This window comes from Mustela lutreola, chromosome 8, assembly GCF_030435805.1.
Source record: "Mustela lutreola isolate mMusLut2 chromosome 8, mMusLut2.pri, whole genome shotgun sequence".
In the NCBI taxonomy this organism is placed as follows: Eukaryota; Metazoa; Chordata; class Mammalia; order Carnivora; family Mustelidae; genus Mustela; species Mustela lutreola.
This window is the reverse complement of record NC_081297.1, coordinates 22,034,291-22,050,400: the sequence shown is the minus strand read 5'-3', so window position 1 is coordinate 22,050,400 and position 16,110 is coordinate 22,034,291. Positions and strand designations below refer to the sequence as shown.

General features: G+C 35.4%; 1 protein-coding gene across 3 annotated transcripts in view; it reads left to right on the top strand.

Moving 5' to 3' along the window:
- MALRD1 (MAM and LDL receptor class A domain containing 1) overlaps positions 1 to 16,110 on the top strand; it is an 808,982-nt gene that overhangs the window by 64,091 nt on the left and 728,781 nt on the right. For all 3 annotated transcript variants that reach the window (XM_059183995.1, XM_059183996.1, XM_059183994.1), the window contains exons 6-9: positions 146 to 247; positions 915 to 1,058; positions 8,411 to 8,577; positions 14,805 to 14,897. In XM_059183995.1, coding sequence (XP_059039978.1) covers positions 146 to 247; positions 915 to 1,058; positions 8,411 to 8,577; positions 14,805 to 14,897 — 506 coding nt within the window. The remainder of the gene's footprint in view (positions 1 to 145; positions 248 to 914; positions 1,059 to 8,410; positions 8,578 to 14,804; positions 14,898 to 16,110) is intronic.

The window sequence follows — 16,110 nt, the reverse complement described above, 5'->3', positions numbered from 1 at the left end:
ATGGGGTTGGCCTGAGGGGAGACGCTGCCACAGAACAGAGTTGGGTGGAGAGTTCTTTCTAGAACAAATGCTAACATTTTAAAAAATACATGTGCCTTTCTAGATGCAATTAATCTCATTTCTTGCCAATTTTTAAATTTAACAGATGAAATTTTACCCTGTCCAGAAACATTGAATACGGAGCAGGAGCAGTGCCATCTAGATACAAGTCTCTGCAGTTTTGATTCTACAGATGAAGGACTGAGGGGTAAGTGTTAAATTGAGATGCCCACCATAATGGTAGGTAGCCACCCATGAGACTTGGAACCACTGGTAGTAATTCAGACCACTACTATTGATACTCACTTGGCAAACTTTGTTGACATTTATGTCCTAATTTAGTCAAAGTGTTATTGAAAGTCTGTGGTTTATTCAAAGCATGAAAGATACTAAATATGTCAATTTAAAGTGATGTTGCTCTGTAAAATAGTTCCATTAAAGACCATCTTTGAATTATATCCATTGTTTCTTCTTTAAAATTTCAGTGCGATTATGAATAGCAAATGATTTAAACTAACTTAGTTCTGTAAGATAGGTCAGGTTAGATACTATGTATGCCACCGAAAGCATTGTAACTGGAGCAGGGGTACAAGAAAAAGTGAAAACATCTTTTTACTTTTAAATGGTAATGGTTTTCCTTCGGGAGGGTGCCCATCTGGGTCAAGGAAGAACTTTTGAAAAACAGGTATGCTGATATAGTTCAAGGCTTGTTGAACCAAAATTTCTAGGTATGAATTAGAAAGTGTGTGTGCGTGCGGTGTGTGTGTGTATATGTGTGTGTGTGTGTGTTTGTGTGTGTGTGAAGCCTTGATTACAACTCATATGCTATGGCTAAGCAGCCACTCTAGTGACTTTTCCACGTCACGTCTCTGTAGTGTATCAGATCTGTGGATTGGAATTTGCTATGCGTGACTGGGCGTCTGAAACATCTGTTGGGCAAATTTCCTGGATGCGCACAAAAGCAAGAGAAATTCCTGCATTAGAATCTAGACCTCAGCAGGATCAAAAGAGTGATGAAGGTAGGAACTAAAAAAAAAAATACTCTTTATATATTTTTTTCAGAATTGTGATTTATTGTGAGTGGTATTAAAACATTTCATCAGGGATCCTGATGAAGATACTGAGTATATTTTCTTGAAACTATATTTACCATACATAGTGAAAGTAAAAAAAATTAAAAACCTTATTATCAATAATGTAAAGGAAGAATTATACTAGGTAAACTATTTTAATTTTGTAAATTTTATTATTTTCTTATCATCAGGAGATAATAGATTTTGTGGGAACCAATAGGAAAGGTATTAAAAGGCTTCTATCAAAATGTATTTGCTCCCCCTTTCACTAGTGTCGATAAGTTTCTTTTTCATCTAATATTAAGTTTGTGTTTCTGTTTATTGTTCTTTCCACTGTTTTTCTTTCTTTTTTTTTTTTTGAGGAGGCATATTGTTAGTCTTTTCTTAAAGTAGTAATTTAAGATGTTACTTAATTTAAGATTTTGCAGGAAGCAATAGCTGTTTTTTTCTTCTTCCATGTAGATTTTACTTTCTCCATAGTTTTGCCTTTTCTGGAATGTCATATAGTTGGCATTATACAATAGGTAGCCTTTTTAGATTGACTTCCTTCATTTAGTAATATGCATTTTAGATTCCTCCATGTCGTTTCATGGCTTGATAGCTTATTTCTTTTTCATAGTGAATCATATTCCATTACTTGGATGTGCCAGACGTTATTCACCTACTGAAGGACATCTTAGTTGCTTCCAAGTGTTTTGCAATTATGAATTAAGATGCCATAAACATCTATGTGAAGGTTTTTGTATAGACCTAAGTTTTCACCTCTTTTGGGTAAATGCCAAGGACCATGATTGCTGGATCATGTAGTAGGAATATATTTGGTTTTGTAAGAAACCAAGCTGTCTCCCAAAGTAAAGGTACCATTTTTTATTGCCATCAACAATGAATGAGAGGTCTTATTGCTTTCCATCCTCTCCAGCATTTGGCAATGTCAGTGTCCTGGATTCTGGCCATGCTAATGGGGTATCTCCTTGTTTCAGTTTGCATTTCCCTAATGCCTTATGCTTTTCATATGCTTACTTGCCATCCATATGTCTTCTTTGGTGAGGTGTTTGTTAAGGTCTTCGGTTTTTGGTCTTTTATCTTTTATTATTTTCTTTCTTTCTTTCTTCTTTTTTTTTTTTTTTTTTTAGATTTTATTTATTTGTTTGAGAGAGAGAGGGAACACAAGCAGGGGGAGAGGCAGAGGGAGAGGCAGGCTGCCCTGCTGAACCTGGAGCCCGATGCAGGGCTTAATCCCAGGACCCCAGGATCATGACCTGGGCTGAAGGCAGATGCTTAACCAACTAAGCTACCCCGTAATCCCTATCATTTTCTTTATTCACCATTGTTTCTTTTATTTCATGCCCTTGATTTCTTTTCCTTCTTGAAAATCTTCATTTACTAATTGTCCTTTAATTTAGAAAAGATCTGTGGTGATGGGCTTGCTTAAGGTTTATGTTATAAACTTAGAATATTTTTAATGACCTCACTCCTAAATAATAATCAATCAGGTCAGGCGATTTTCTAAAGAAAGTCTGTATATTTTATTTCTAAGCACATGGAGATGGTTCTTTATTTCCTGATATCTACGGTAGTCATTGGGAAGTCTGAACTCATCTAATTGTTTTTCAGTTTTATGCAGATTTAAAAAAATGTTTATCTCTAATGTTTGAAAATGTCACTATAATGAGTACAAATCATGAATATATTTTTAATTAAATTTTTCAATGCTCAGAATATATGCATTTCATCACTTGTGGAAAGGGTATGTTACTCTTTTCTAATAATTCTCGTTGAGTCCCTCTGTTCTTATCTTCTTGAGTTCCTATTAAATATAGGTCCTGGGGACCCATGTGTTAGTGTTTTCTATTTGTTGGCCTTGTTCTTTGTTCTTATTTTTGTCTTCCACTTCTGTTATGCCTTTGTAGTTTTAAATGAAGATTTTATACGCTTCTTTTTTATTTCCTGTTTTAGTATTTCAGTTATACTTCCTTTTTCACCCTTTATTTAGTGCTTGCTCTGAATTTGTGAACTTCATTTACAACTAATCCAATTCCACTTTCAAATAGTTTCATACTTCTTCATGTAATGCAAGTATCTTATAAAAACAGAATATTCCCAATTCCTCCCTCCTGGCCCTTGCATCATTGTTGACATTCATTTCACTTATTTGTAAACTATAATCATCAAATACATTGTGGCTGTTACTATTTTGAACAAACTATGCTCTTTTAGATCAATTAAGGAAACTATAAATTAAAGATTTTGCCAAAACTTAGCAACTGATGTGTTTTATTTATTGCTTTCCTAGTACTGTTCCTTCCTTTATTTAGATCTGAGGTTCTGACAGATATCATTTTCCTTTTCTTTGAAGAATTTCTTCTGACGTTCCTTAAATTCAAAGCCATTGTTTCCTTGTTTATTTTCTGTTAGATAATCTGTCCATTGATGTAAGTGGGGGCTTTAAAGTCCCCTACTATTATTGTATTATTATCAATTAATTCATGTTTGTTATTGTTTTATGTATTTGAGCGCTTCCAAGTTGGGTGCATAAATATTTACAATTGTCACATCTTCTTGTTGGGTTGTCCTTCTTATTATGATATGGTGCCCGTCTTCATCTTTTGTTATAGTATTTGGTTTAAAGTCTAGTTTGTCTGGGGGCCTGAGTGGCTCAATCAGTGGAATATCTGATTTTTGGTTTTAGCTCAGGTCATGATCTCAGGGTCATGAGATCAAGCCCCATGTCCAGCTTCACAGTTAGTGCAGAGTCTGCTTGTGATTCTCTCCCTCTAGCACTGCCCCTCCCCCTGCTTGCATGCTTTCCTTCTCTCTCTAAAATAAATAAGTAAATCTTTAAAAAAAATAAAATCTAGTTTGTCTAATATATGTATTACTACTCCTGCTTTATTTTGGCATCCATTTTCATGGTAAATGTTTGTCCATCCCTTTACTTTCAATCTATAGACATCTTTAGGTCTAAAATAAATCTCTTTTAGGCAGCATATAGATAGGTCTTAATTTTTTTTCCCTTTCTGACAATCTATGTCTTCCTAATGGAGCATTTAGTCCATTTACATTCAAAGTAATTATTTAAAGATCTGTATTTATTGACATTTTATTACTGTTATATTGTTGCTTCTGGAGATTTTCCCTGATCCTTTCTTATTTTTGTCCCTTTTGGTCTCTCTTTTGTACTCAAAGATTCCTGTTTAATATTTCTTGCAGGGCAGTTTTAGTGGTCACAGACTTCTATAGTTTTTGTTTGTGAGGGAAACTCTTTATCTCTCTTTTTAAATTTTTTAAAAATTAAATTACATTTTTTTTCAGTATTCCAAAATTCATTGTTTATGCTATTCTAAATGAGAGCCTTGGCTGCAGATTTTTCCCATTCAGCACATTGAATATGTCATGCCTCTTTCTTCCGGCTTGCAGTTTCTATTGAGAAATCTCTATCTAGCCTTATGGGTTTTTCTTTGTAAGTTAAGGACTTCTTTTAAGATTTTCTTTCTTTATTACTATATTTTAAAAATTTAATTATAATATATTTTGGTATTGAACTATTTTAAAAATTTGTTACAATATATTTTGGTGTGGGACTATTTTGTTGATTTTGATGGGAATTCTCAATGCCTCCTGGATCTGGATATCTGTTTTGTTCCCCAGACTAGGGAAGTTTTTTACTATTACTTCTTAAAAATTCCTTCCCCCCTTTCAGTCTTCGATTCTTCCAAGACTCCTAAATTCTGAGTGTTATTGTGAATGATGGAGTCATTGCGTTCCCTACATCTATTTTTCTGTTGCATAATTCTTCCTCTCTTTTGTTCAGCTTCATTATTTTCCATTATTTTGCCTTCTACAGTACTAATTCATTTCTCTGCTTCTTCTAGCCTGCTGTTCATTGCATCAAGTCTGTTTCCAATCTCATTTATTGCATTCTTCATCTCTGATTCTTTTTTAACTCCTTTCCCCCTTTGTTAAGGGTCTCACTAATGTCTTTTATTTTTTGCTCAAGCACAATGAGTATCTTTCTGATTGTTGTTTTAAATTCTTCGTCAGGTCTGTTACTTATATCTGCTTCACTTATATTTCTGGCTGTGGCCTTATTTTATTCTTTCATTTGGGATTAATTCCTCCATCTTGGCATTTTGTCTAACTCTCTGCCTTCTTCTCTGTGTTAGAAAAGCCAGTTATGACTCCTCTTGAATCTAATGACCATGAAGAAGAGGTCATGTAGTGTCAAGGTCCTGGGACTTCAAGGAGTATCTCTGGAATGTCCTGAATGCACTCCACTGTTGTGTTCTTGTTGATCTATCCTTCAGGCCAGTCATCTGTAGAGTCTCTTGTTGTCTGCTGTGAGCAGTGTTTGGTTCCTGGCCTGAATGTGACAAGTTTTAACTAGACGTGCTCAGGTGAGACCTGACACCACTTTCACCAGAATGGAGACCCTGAAGAACTCTCTGGCAAGGAGACATGATGTGAGCAGGGGTTTGTGCTCATGTTCTGAGGAAAGAGCTCCTGTGTTAGGACTGAGGCATGCTTGACTGAGAAGAGTAGTTCTGTCAGAGTTCAGAGGTATGAAGCTTAGTGTAAGCAAATTAGGTAGCTAATGTTGGTGTTATCCTGCTTCCCTTGGGTGGGCTCTGTGTTTATGCTGGTGCATAAACACAGTGGAGTGGCGCTAGCCAACTCCTTTGTTTCTGGAGAGGCATCTCTGTGAACTCTGCCTTTCAGGTCTGTGCTCTGAGAAGAGCGAATGTAGGTCAGTGCTTCTGTACTGTTTGCCCTTAGGTTGTTTGCCTGTCTTTTCTCCAGAAGTAGTGTGGTGACCTCTGGGCTCTATCCCAGCCAAGCTCATTGACCTTTAAAATTTCAGACTTTAAGCCCTCCTAGGTGCAAGAACTCATAATCTTCAGCTCCTCTTCATTTCCAAGCCAACGACTTTGGGGAAACTTTCTCTTTGTGCATTACCCTGTGTGCTCTTCTATCTCTTGCCCTTCTCAGTGACCATGGCTCCTTCCCCTCTGCAATACCCACCAACCATTTCTGCTCTAAACCACATCTCCACACTTTCTACCTTCTTCAGTGTGGCCTTTTCTCTCCCTTTAGTTGTGGAGTTTGTTCTGTCAGTCTTTGGCTCAGTTTCTGGGGTATTTATAGTGATTTGATAGTTATCTAGTTGTGTTCCTGGGACAAGGTAAACCTAGGGTCCTCCTACACTGCTGCCGTCTTTCTTTCCTAACATTACTTACAAAACAGGTCTGTTGGCTACAAATTATCTCAATTTTCATTTGTCTGAGAAAGTGTTTATTTCTTCTTCATTTTTTAAAGGTTTTATTTATTTTAGAGAGACAGAGAGAGTGCACACGTGAATGTGGGGGGGGAGGCAGAGGGCAAGGGAGAGAGAGAGAGAATCTCAAACTGACTCTGAAGTGAGCATGGAGCCCTGTGTGGGGCTTGATCTCATGATCCTGAGATCATGATCTAAGCTGAAATCAAGAGTTGGACCCTATTAAAGGCAATCTTCATTTCTGTTATAGTGTTTTGTTTTGGTCTCTAGTATTTTTTATTCTTTTTTAGAATTTCCATCTCTCTGACTACATCTTCCATCTCTCTGACTACATCATCTATCTTTTTTTGCATGTTTCTACTTTTTTTCCATTAGAGCTCTTAACTTATTAATTATAGTTGTTTTAAATGTTTAGTCTGATAATTTCAACATTCCTGCCATATCTGGGTCTTGTTCTGATACTTACTCTTTCTCCTCAAACCCTATTTTTTGGTTTTTTTTTTTTTTTTTTTTTGCCTTTCAGTGTGCTGTCTAATGTTTTGTTGAAAGCCAGACATGAAGTGCTATATTAAGGGAATTAAGGTCAATAAATATTTAGCATGACCTATTATTTTTATGTAGCTAGAGATTAGACTCTACTTTTTGCCACAGCTGTAGATGTTTGAGGCTAGAATGTCATCTGGTATCCTTGTTTTTGTCTTACCTGTTGTCTTTGGGTTTCCCTAAAGACATCTTAAATTAGGTGTGAGACCTACAGTTCTTTGGATCGTATTATCCTATTATTATACAGGACCCCCTTTGACTAATAACAATACTAGTTTAGGGTTTCATCTTTGTGATAATCCATGGAATTTTGCACATCCTATCACTTAGTCATAGCGCAAGGTAGTGACTGTTGGTATATGTTCCGCCTCAGTTTCTGAGCAGGATTCCCCAACTCTAATCTTTAACTTCATTGAGAGAGTTTTTTCCTCCAGCTTTTGTTTGCAGCATTCAAGTTAGTCAGAATCTAAGCTACCACAGCTTGGGGCTGATCTCAAAGTTCCAGAGTTCTTTGGTGTCAGCCCTACTCTTCACTTGGTATAATTGTTCTTTACTTAACTATTGAGATATTTTATGTTGAAATTGAGCTGTCTCAGCTTTTGTAAAAATATATCTTTAGCTTATTTATCATTTCTTTGTGTATAAGTTAGATGCAAAGTGTTAACTTAAAATTGTATTTTGCCTAAAAGTCTTCCATTTTGCAGCAAATAAGAGTTTTATCTAATTTAAATTCATAGTTTTCAGAAACTATAGGAATATTCACTAACTTACACAGAAATAACACATTGGAAACCATTATTGAAAAGCTATAAGAGCATAGAAATATCTTTGTATCTCTTCATAGTCTATATCACTAAATTTAAAAATAATACAAATTGGTTTTAAGTATCAGATGGGATAAAATTGATTGATAATATTTTTATGTAGTACAAAATCCATACCTGCAGTTTAATGGAACTGTGGTATCTGATACTTCCATGTGGTTGAGTAAGAAAGAGGGCTGTTTATATTCCCTTAAACTAAAAAGATTATTCTACAACTAAGAAGTAGAAAAAATAAGAGGGGAAGTAATTCTGGGAAGAAAGGTGAGGAATTCTTGGTTAAAAAAAGATTGCAGTGTGACATTTAAAAGAAAATGATGATAATTTTGTAGCACGAGATTTTTATATCAGTCGATATCTTTTTAAAAGAATATTTAATTGAAATTTCCTAATTTCAGGAACTAGGAGCAGATTTCAGTGCATTTAAAAATCACATATAGAAATGAAAGCCTATAATTTGTAGTTGACACAATCATTTTAAAACATCGTATCCCTAAAAATAATGGATAAATAAATAAGTGAATGAATAAAACATCCTATCCCTTTAAGTAAAATATTTGTCTTCCAAGCCTGATTTTGAAAAGTCCACAAAGCAATGATTTTGTTCAAACAGAAAGCAGCTCATTTTTTCCTAAATTGCTCCCTTTTCCTTTATTTTTCAGGTTACTATATCTGGTTAGGAGCTAAGGATGCTTCTACTCTTAACCAGTTAGACAGCAAAGCCTATTTAAATAGCTCTCTGTGTCACTGCCTGGGCAAGAGCTGCCATCTTCAATTCTATTATTCCATGGAAAACAGTGTTCTGAGAGTAGGACTATACAATAATAAGGTGAGAAGAAACTTACATTTATCTCAAATTCATTTAATAAGTGAAATTTCTATTTGGCAACTTGCGTTTCTATTTCTCATTTGTGTGTAGGCTTTAGGTATTCTTTAACTTGACTTTATTTAGTATACCTTTGAAAAGAAATATTAAGAACCTGATTTAAGACCTACTGTGATGTAGGTGTGCCTGGGTGGCTCACTTGGCTAAATGTCCTACTCTTGATCTCAACTCAGGACTTGATCTCAGGTTGTGAGTTCAATACCAGTGTTTGGCTCCATGATGAGAATGGAGCCTAATTAAAAAAAACAAAAACAAAAACAAACAAAAAAAAAACAACAACCATCATATAGAAAATATAATGTGATAATTTGTATAATATTATTTTACAAAATCATTAAAAATTCATGAAAGTATATTAAAGAAACTATAGGTCGAATAAAAATGAGATATTTGAGATTCTGTATTATTGGCTCATATTGACTTTCTGATGGGATCTGTTTTGGATTTTAGGTCCATATATCACTAGATCTATAATTATGATGGAAACAAATTACTTGTTATGGTACCAGCAGATACAATTTTAGAGACTGGTAATTACTGATTAAATACAAACAAATGAGTCATTGGAATGGGCAAAAATGGCTCACTGGGTTGAATGAAAGTTGCAGTGGTTATGCTAGCAAATAAAACAAATCTAAGCTTCTTTTTTTTTATATACCTAACTTTAACTGAAAATAATCCTCCACAAATGGAAAAATATCAGAGGCACTTTGAGAATTTCTATTGTGAAGAAAATTTATTAATAGATGGAATTTTTTGAAAATCACAGGCATAAATAGTGGTGATTCTAGCAATGGGAAACATTTGACTATAATTGCAGGAATTCTGAAAGGAAAAAGGAAGATAGTAAAAATATCCAAGTCAGATTCTTTTGGCTTCAGATGCTTTGAATAAATCAAGTTGACACTTCCTCCTCATATTGGCCAGATTCATTTTCCAACAAAAGTTTATTTACCATCTATTCTTATCAAGTATCACAGACCATCTGTCAATAACATTTTCTTCTGTTTTGTTTGCTTCTGAAGTCTGAAGTGCAATCATAATTAATCCTTAGATATGACCTAGTAGCTGCCTATTACTGGGAGAATTGAAAATTCAAAAGGGATTCTCTATTTTTTTTTCCTGGTTCTATCACATCACTGTTCTCTTTTTCTTTTGTATCATTTTCTTCATGCCCAGTCTTTTTTCTTCTACCTCTTCTTTTCCAAAACATTCACAGAGTTCTAAAGCATGAAATTAGAGGAATAGGCTCATTAGATGGCCTAATATAATTTGTTTGTTTTTATGGATGAGATACAATTTTTAGCATTCTATAATTATGTTATATTTTGGTGACATTTTTATGGTAGCATTTGACAGTAGAATAATTTTGTTGAGTTTAGGTGCTTAAGTTAAAGGTGCTTTAAAAAATGTATGGTCCTGCGTGACTAGGTGGCTCAGTCAGTTAAGCATCAGCCTTTGGCTCAGGTCATAATCCCAAAGTGCTGGGATTGAGTGCCGAATCAGGCTTCCTGATCAGTGGGGAGTCTGCTTCTCCCTCTACCCTTCTCCACCCTGCTTGTGCTCGTGTTCTCTTTTTCTCTCTCAAACGAATAAATAAAGTCTTTAAAAAAATATATGTTCCTATGATAGTGCTTTTCACATGACAGGTAATTACTATTCACTGAATGTTGAATGAGTTATCTTAAATTTGAGTAGAAATTTGTTCAATATGGCTCCCAATCCTAAAAATTATTTTGATCTATCCTGAACATCAGTGATGGATTATAAACTTTGGGACTATATAAGAAAAGATTATAAACAAATTGACTCCAGACACCACATCATATAATACGAATAGAATTATCAGAGCTCCATCTCCCACATTATAAGAAAAGAAGTTAGTCATGGAGAACTGACCTAATGTATTAATTAGAACCGGTGGGGGCATACATCTCAGAGCACTGAGCGATGTTTTGTTTATTAGTTTACCCAGTATTCTGCAAGGCAATCTCCTGTTTTTTCTTTCATACTATTGGCTCTGATCTCTACATATAATGTATAACATACTGGTCACTAATGGAAAACCTGCATCAAAATACATTTAAGTTTTAAGCTCATGTTTTATCACAAAGTTAAAAAGGACTCCAAACCTATCGTTTAAAAAATTAGCACTTCATGAAATGATCATTTAAATCTTCCATGAATAGAATGTAGACAACAACCCTTAGGATATGTGCAGGCAAATCAAGGAATACCTAGGAAAGATGGTGAAGGTAGTTTTTTCTATATTTTCAGAGGACATCAGACCTTAAGAAGTAGATAACACAGGTAAAAGACAAGTTGTTAAATAAAAAGTTGACTCTGTTAGGATCAGCTTAAGTGTGTAGCCGTTCTAGTTTGTACCATATCACCGTCCTTGAGATTAGGTCTCTATCTTCTATAAAATAATAATCTTAGCAACAGCCTATCCTTTATCCTGAAGAGAGTTTCCACGTCAGTGAGCCAAGGATAGCGAGGTGCCCAGCTTGTGGTATCTTTTAGATATTTTAAAAATTGCCGGTGACAAATAGGAAGAACACATAGCTGGGGCAGGGAAGAAAATGCCTTAGAACGTATCTTTTCTCATATGATACTGTTTTATTTATTTATTTATTTATCCATTTTTAGATTTTTAAACATTTATTTGACAGACAGAGATCACAAGCAGTCAGAGAGGTAGACAGGGGCAGGGTTTCGGGGAGCAGGTACCCTGCCAAGCAGAGAGCTTGATGTGGGGCTTGATCCCAGGATGCTGAGATCATGACCTGAGCCGAAGGCAGAGGCTTACCCCACTGAGCCAGGCACCCCGGTACTGTTTTTAAAAAGGAAAGCCCATCATAAGCTATCCTCGAAGGAAAGTCTTTGCTAAAGTACATGTTCCTGTTCCTGCATTTAATCAAAAGTAGTTAATTTGTTTTAATTTATTTATTTGAGAGAGAGAGAGAGGGAGAGAGCAGAGTGAGCAGAGCAAGTGAGAGAGTATATAAGTAGGGGGAGGGGCAAAGGGAGAAGCAGAAACAGACTCCTTGCTGAGTAGGGAGCCTGATGCAGGGCTCCATCCTAGAACCCTGGGAGCATGACCTGGACAAACGGCAGGTGCTTAACCAAGACTGAGCCACCCAGGCACCCCTCAAAAATAGTTTTAAAAGAACAAAAAAGGGTGCCTGGGTGGCTCAGTGGGTTAAGCCGCTGCCTTCGGCTCAGGTCATGATCTCAGCGTCCTGGGATCGAGTCCTGCATCGGGCTCGCTGCTCAACAGGGAGCCTGCTTCCTCCTCTCTCTCTGCCTGCCTCTCTGCCTACTTGTGATCTCTCTCTATCAAATAAATAAATAAAATCTTTAAAAAAAAATAAAAGAACAAAAAAATAAGCTGGAAATTGGGACCTTTGATTTCTTCACTGGCAGAGGGAAGGATAAGCTCAGGTCTCTTAGGAGATAGAACAATTCTTTCCTTAAAAGGTAAAATGGCATTATTGATGCTAGTCTAGGGGAGTAAAGATACTTAAAAAAATTGATTGATTGATTGATTGATTATAAGATAATAGAAAATTAAAACATCACTTGAAAGTTTTTTCTGAGCCGAGGGTTTCTTTCTTACATAGATACCTGTTGAAAGTAACTAGGTAAGAAGAGTCTGAGAGTTAGGACAGAATAAAATAAAAGCTGCTTTTATTTAGTTGAAGTAAACTCTTTTTCTTTTTTATTACTTGTGTTGTCAGACAGGAAACTGTGATAGAAAAGATCTGTATTTCATAACATACCATTAACTTAGAGTACAAAAAGCCATTTAAATTTAGAAAAAATTCTGCTCACTTTTCAAAAAAATGTAAACACATTCTTCTTCGGGTAGAGTAGAGGGGAATTAATTAGTCATTGTGAAAAAAGAGCACAAATTCTCTTAAGTTATTTTCGTAAGATGGAAAGTGAAGGGATATGATGAATGAAACTTGCCAAGAGTGTCACTTAAAGCGTCTGTGCAAGAGATAAGTGTCTCGAGGCTAAATAGTTGAAGTTGCATAGGAAATTATTCCAAGAAAAATTAGTTGTGTGTCCCAACTGTGTATAACTCCACTTCCTCCTGAAGTGACCCAGAAGCTCTCAGCTGAAAATATGTCTACCATGGACGTTTCACTCTCTTGTCGAAGTCTTAACAGTTGATATGAAGAAGTAATAAAATGAAGTACATTTTAATGGGTTTAGACTATCTTCTGAAATATTTAAGACTTGGAAATTGGAGTAGACATCAGAGGGTAAAGGACTAAGTTGGGAATAGATTCATTTTTAGAAAATGTTGGTTATGAATGAAATAAGAGAAGCTGAGGGGAGATTGATGCTTGCGAGAGTCTGAAAAAAGTCCAAGTGTCATGTGTCATTTGAATTACAATAAGATGTCACCTTCCAGTGCTGTCTTCTATCCTACAGTAGAAGGAGGGCACAGTCTCAGAGCTCAACCTGAGACATATTTATGCCAGGTTGAGTCTCAGAGCTCAACCTGAGACATATTTATGCCAGGTTGCATTTTCGCTATACTGATACACAAAAAAAATGAATGCATCCGTTGGGTAAATATTACAAATAATCTGGGCTGTCTTTACCAAGGAATTGTCAAATGAACTTATATGTTTGGTAGAATCTAAAGAATTTATTATTTCAGAGCATAAAAGCATGGACATAGATCATAAAGCACAATAAAATAGGCAAAACTTTGGACTACATTATGGAATTTTATTAAATATCTTACCTTATAGTGTATAGTGGAAACATAATTTTGCATACACTTTGCCACCTGGAAAATGATCATTTCACAGATGCATGACATAGCGAACTCTAGACGGCACAAAAAGGTCTGATAGAATGACAAGAGAGTCAAGTAGAAATATAATCTCCAGAAAATAACTGTATTGTTTGGAACTTGGAATGAATTCTCCCATAGGGAAAAAAAAGTATGTCAATTTATTGAGATTGTGCAGAAAAATATACCTGATAACATTGTTTTTTTAAACTTCCATATTAAGTGTTTGCCTGTCATTTCTTTTCTAATGTCTTGGCAATATAATAAAACGTAGTAATATTATTGGGACTAACATTAAAGTAGCTGGCAGTATGAATTCCTATTTAAATTTGTATTTTTGAAGTACTTTATTTAAAATTCTTTTTAAGGGGCATCTGGGTGGCTCAGTGGGTTAAAGCCTCTGCCTTAGGCTCAGGTCATGATTCCAGGGGTTCTGGGATCTAGCCTGCATCTGGCTCCCCTCAGCAGGGAGCCGGCTTCCTCCTCTCTCTTTCTCTGCCTGCCTCTCTGCCTACTTCTGATCTCTGTCTGTCAAATAAATAAATACAAATCTTAAAAAAAAAAATCTTTTTAAATGTTTGTTCTGTCCTTACTTGCCATCATAAAAAAATGAACAGATTTACTATATAGATATGCTTCATTTCCTTATTTTTTTTTTAAAGACTGTTTTTAGGGTTGAGCCTCTGCCTTTGGCTCAGGTCATGATCTCAGGGTCCTGGGATGGAGCTCCAAATCAGGCTCCCTGCTCGGTGGGGAGCCTGCTTCCCCCTCTCTCTCTTTGCCTGCCTCTCTGCCTGCTTGTGATCTCTCTCTCTGTCAAGTAAATAAATAAAATCTTAAAATAAAAAATAGACTGTTTTTATAGAGAAGTTTTAGTTTCCTAGCAAAATTAGGGGGCAAGTACAGAGATTTCCCATTTTCCTCCTGTCCCCACACATGCAGCGCCTCCCCATTACCAGTCCTCCCTGAGAGTGGTACCTTTGTGATAAATGATGAACCAGCATTGACATGTCATTATCACTGAAAGTCCATAGTTTACATTAGGGCTCTGGCTTGGTGTTGCACGTCCCACGCATTTGGATAAATGTTTAATGACATATGTCCACCCTATGTTATCATACAGAGTATTTTCACTGTCCCAAATATCCTCTAGGCTCTGCCTTTTCTTCCTTCCCTCCCTCCATTTTATTGTTCCTTTAAAAAAGGTCATATACCTTTTTACCAATACTTTAGGCTTCCTAGTACTTGGTGTGGTGCAGGTAGGGTAAACTCTACTGAAATGTAATTGAGAGAGTACATATGGAACCATGAGGGTAGGATTTGGGGAATGACTAATGTCGTTTCATTTGAATCGAAGGAAGAAGAAGTATTTTGGATACACAACACATCAACTGATGGAAAATGGGTGAAAGCAGAGGTGTTAATACCAGAAAGCCTGAAGACGTTTAAGGTACACAATGGAAAAACAAGTATTCTTTTATATCATAAGTTACACTGGTAGCTTTGCAGTAGTGAATTTTATCACCCATTGCTAAATTTAAGTTAGGACTTAGATTAAGGATGTAGATTTGTGTATTTGGAGAGAGCAATTGCCTACTTCCTTTCATTGTACTTAGCCTTTCCCCTGCCCCGTTACTCCTGTATAAAGCTTCTTCATTGTACATGGGCTCTCCTCTACCCTCTCTAACCCCAACACCATGCATTGCCAACAAGGAAGAAAATATCATTACGAAGCAGATAAAAAATAAATTGGCATTGAAAACCAGTAAAAACCATACAAATGTTTTGAAGGCAGTAATTCGTATCTTTATAAAATACGGTTATATCTACCTGTGCAAAGATATATCTGAAATATACATGTGCCCAGTGGGAATATGGTCTCTTAAGAAAATGAACTTGGGATTTTGTATTGTATATAGAGTTGAGATTGTGCAGAAAAATATATCTGATAACTTTTTTTTAGCTTTCCTATTAAATGCTTGTTCATCATTTCCTTCTTTCCTAATATCCTAGCAACATTGCAAAATGTAGTAATGTCAGTGTGATCAACATTTAAGTAAGTGGTATTATTGTTATTTATAATTTTACTTTTAAAGTGTAGTATTTTATTTAAAATTCCATTCTTTTTTGTTATATGAAGAGTGTATGAATATGCTTATGCTGGGCTGTGAGTATAAAATAATAAGATTGTACATGTGGCTCATGAAACCGATTTCATTCCTTTATGGTAATATCGCATATATACATTTTTCTAGGTGCTGAAAGGGAGAACCCAAGTGATACTGAACTGTAACCCATACAGATTTTTAGAATCCCATTTACTGCTGAGATTGGAATTTCTGAACCATAGCATTTTTGTATTAATCACAGCGGAGTTGAGGTTTATATCATAGCCAATTGAATTAATATTTGACACTATTTTAATTTTCTAAGCTGATATTTATCTTTATAACTTCTGAAAGAGGTACTAAATGATTGGAGTTTCATTCTTTTATGTAAACTGAATATTAAAGTTGGTCTTGTTATTTAGTTCAAAGATAAAACAAAATAAAAAGAGAGTAATTTGGGAGTTATTCTAGATTTCCAAGTGCATATTAAATGTAATTAACTTTCAATAATAGCACCTTTTTCAAATCTGAGTTTAAATGCATCAATTTTTGAAA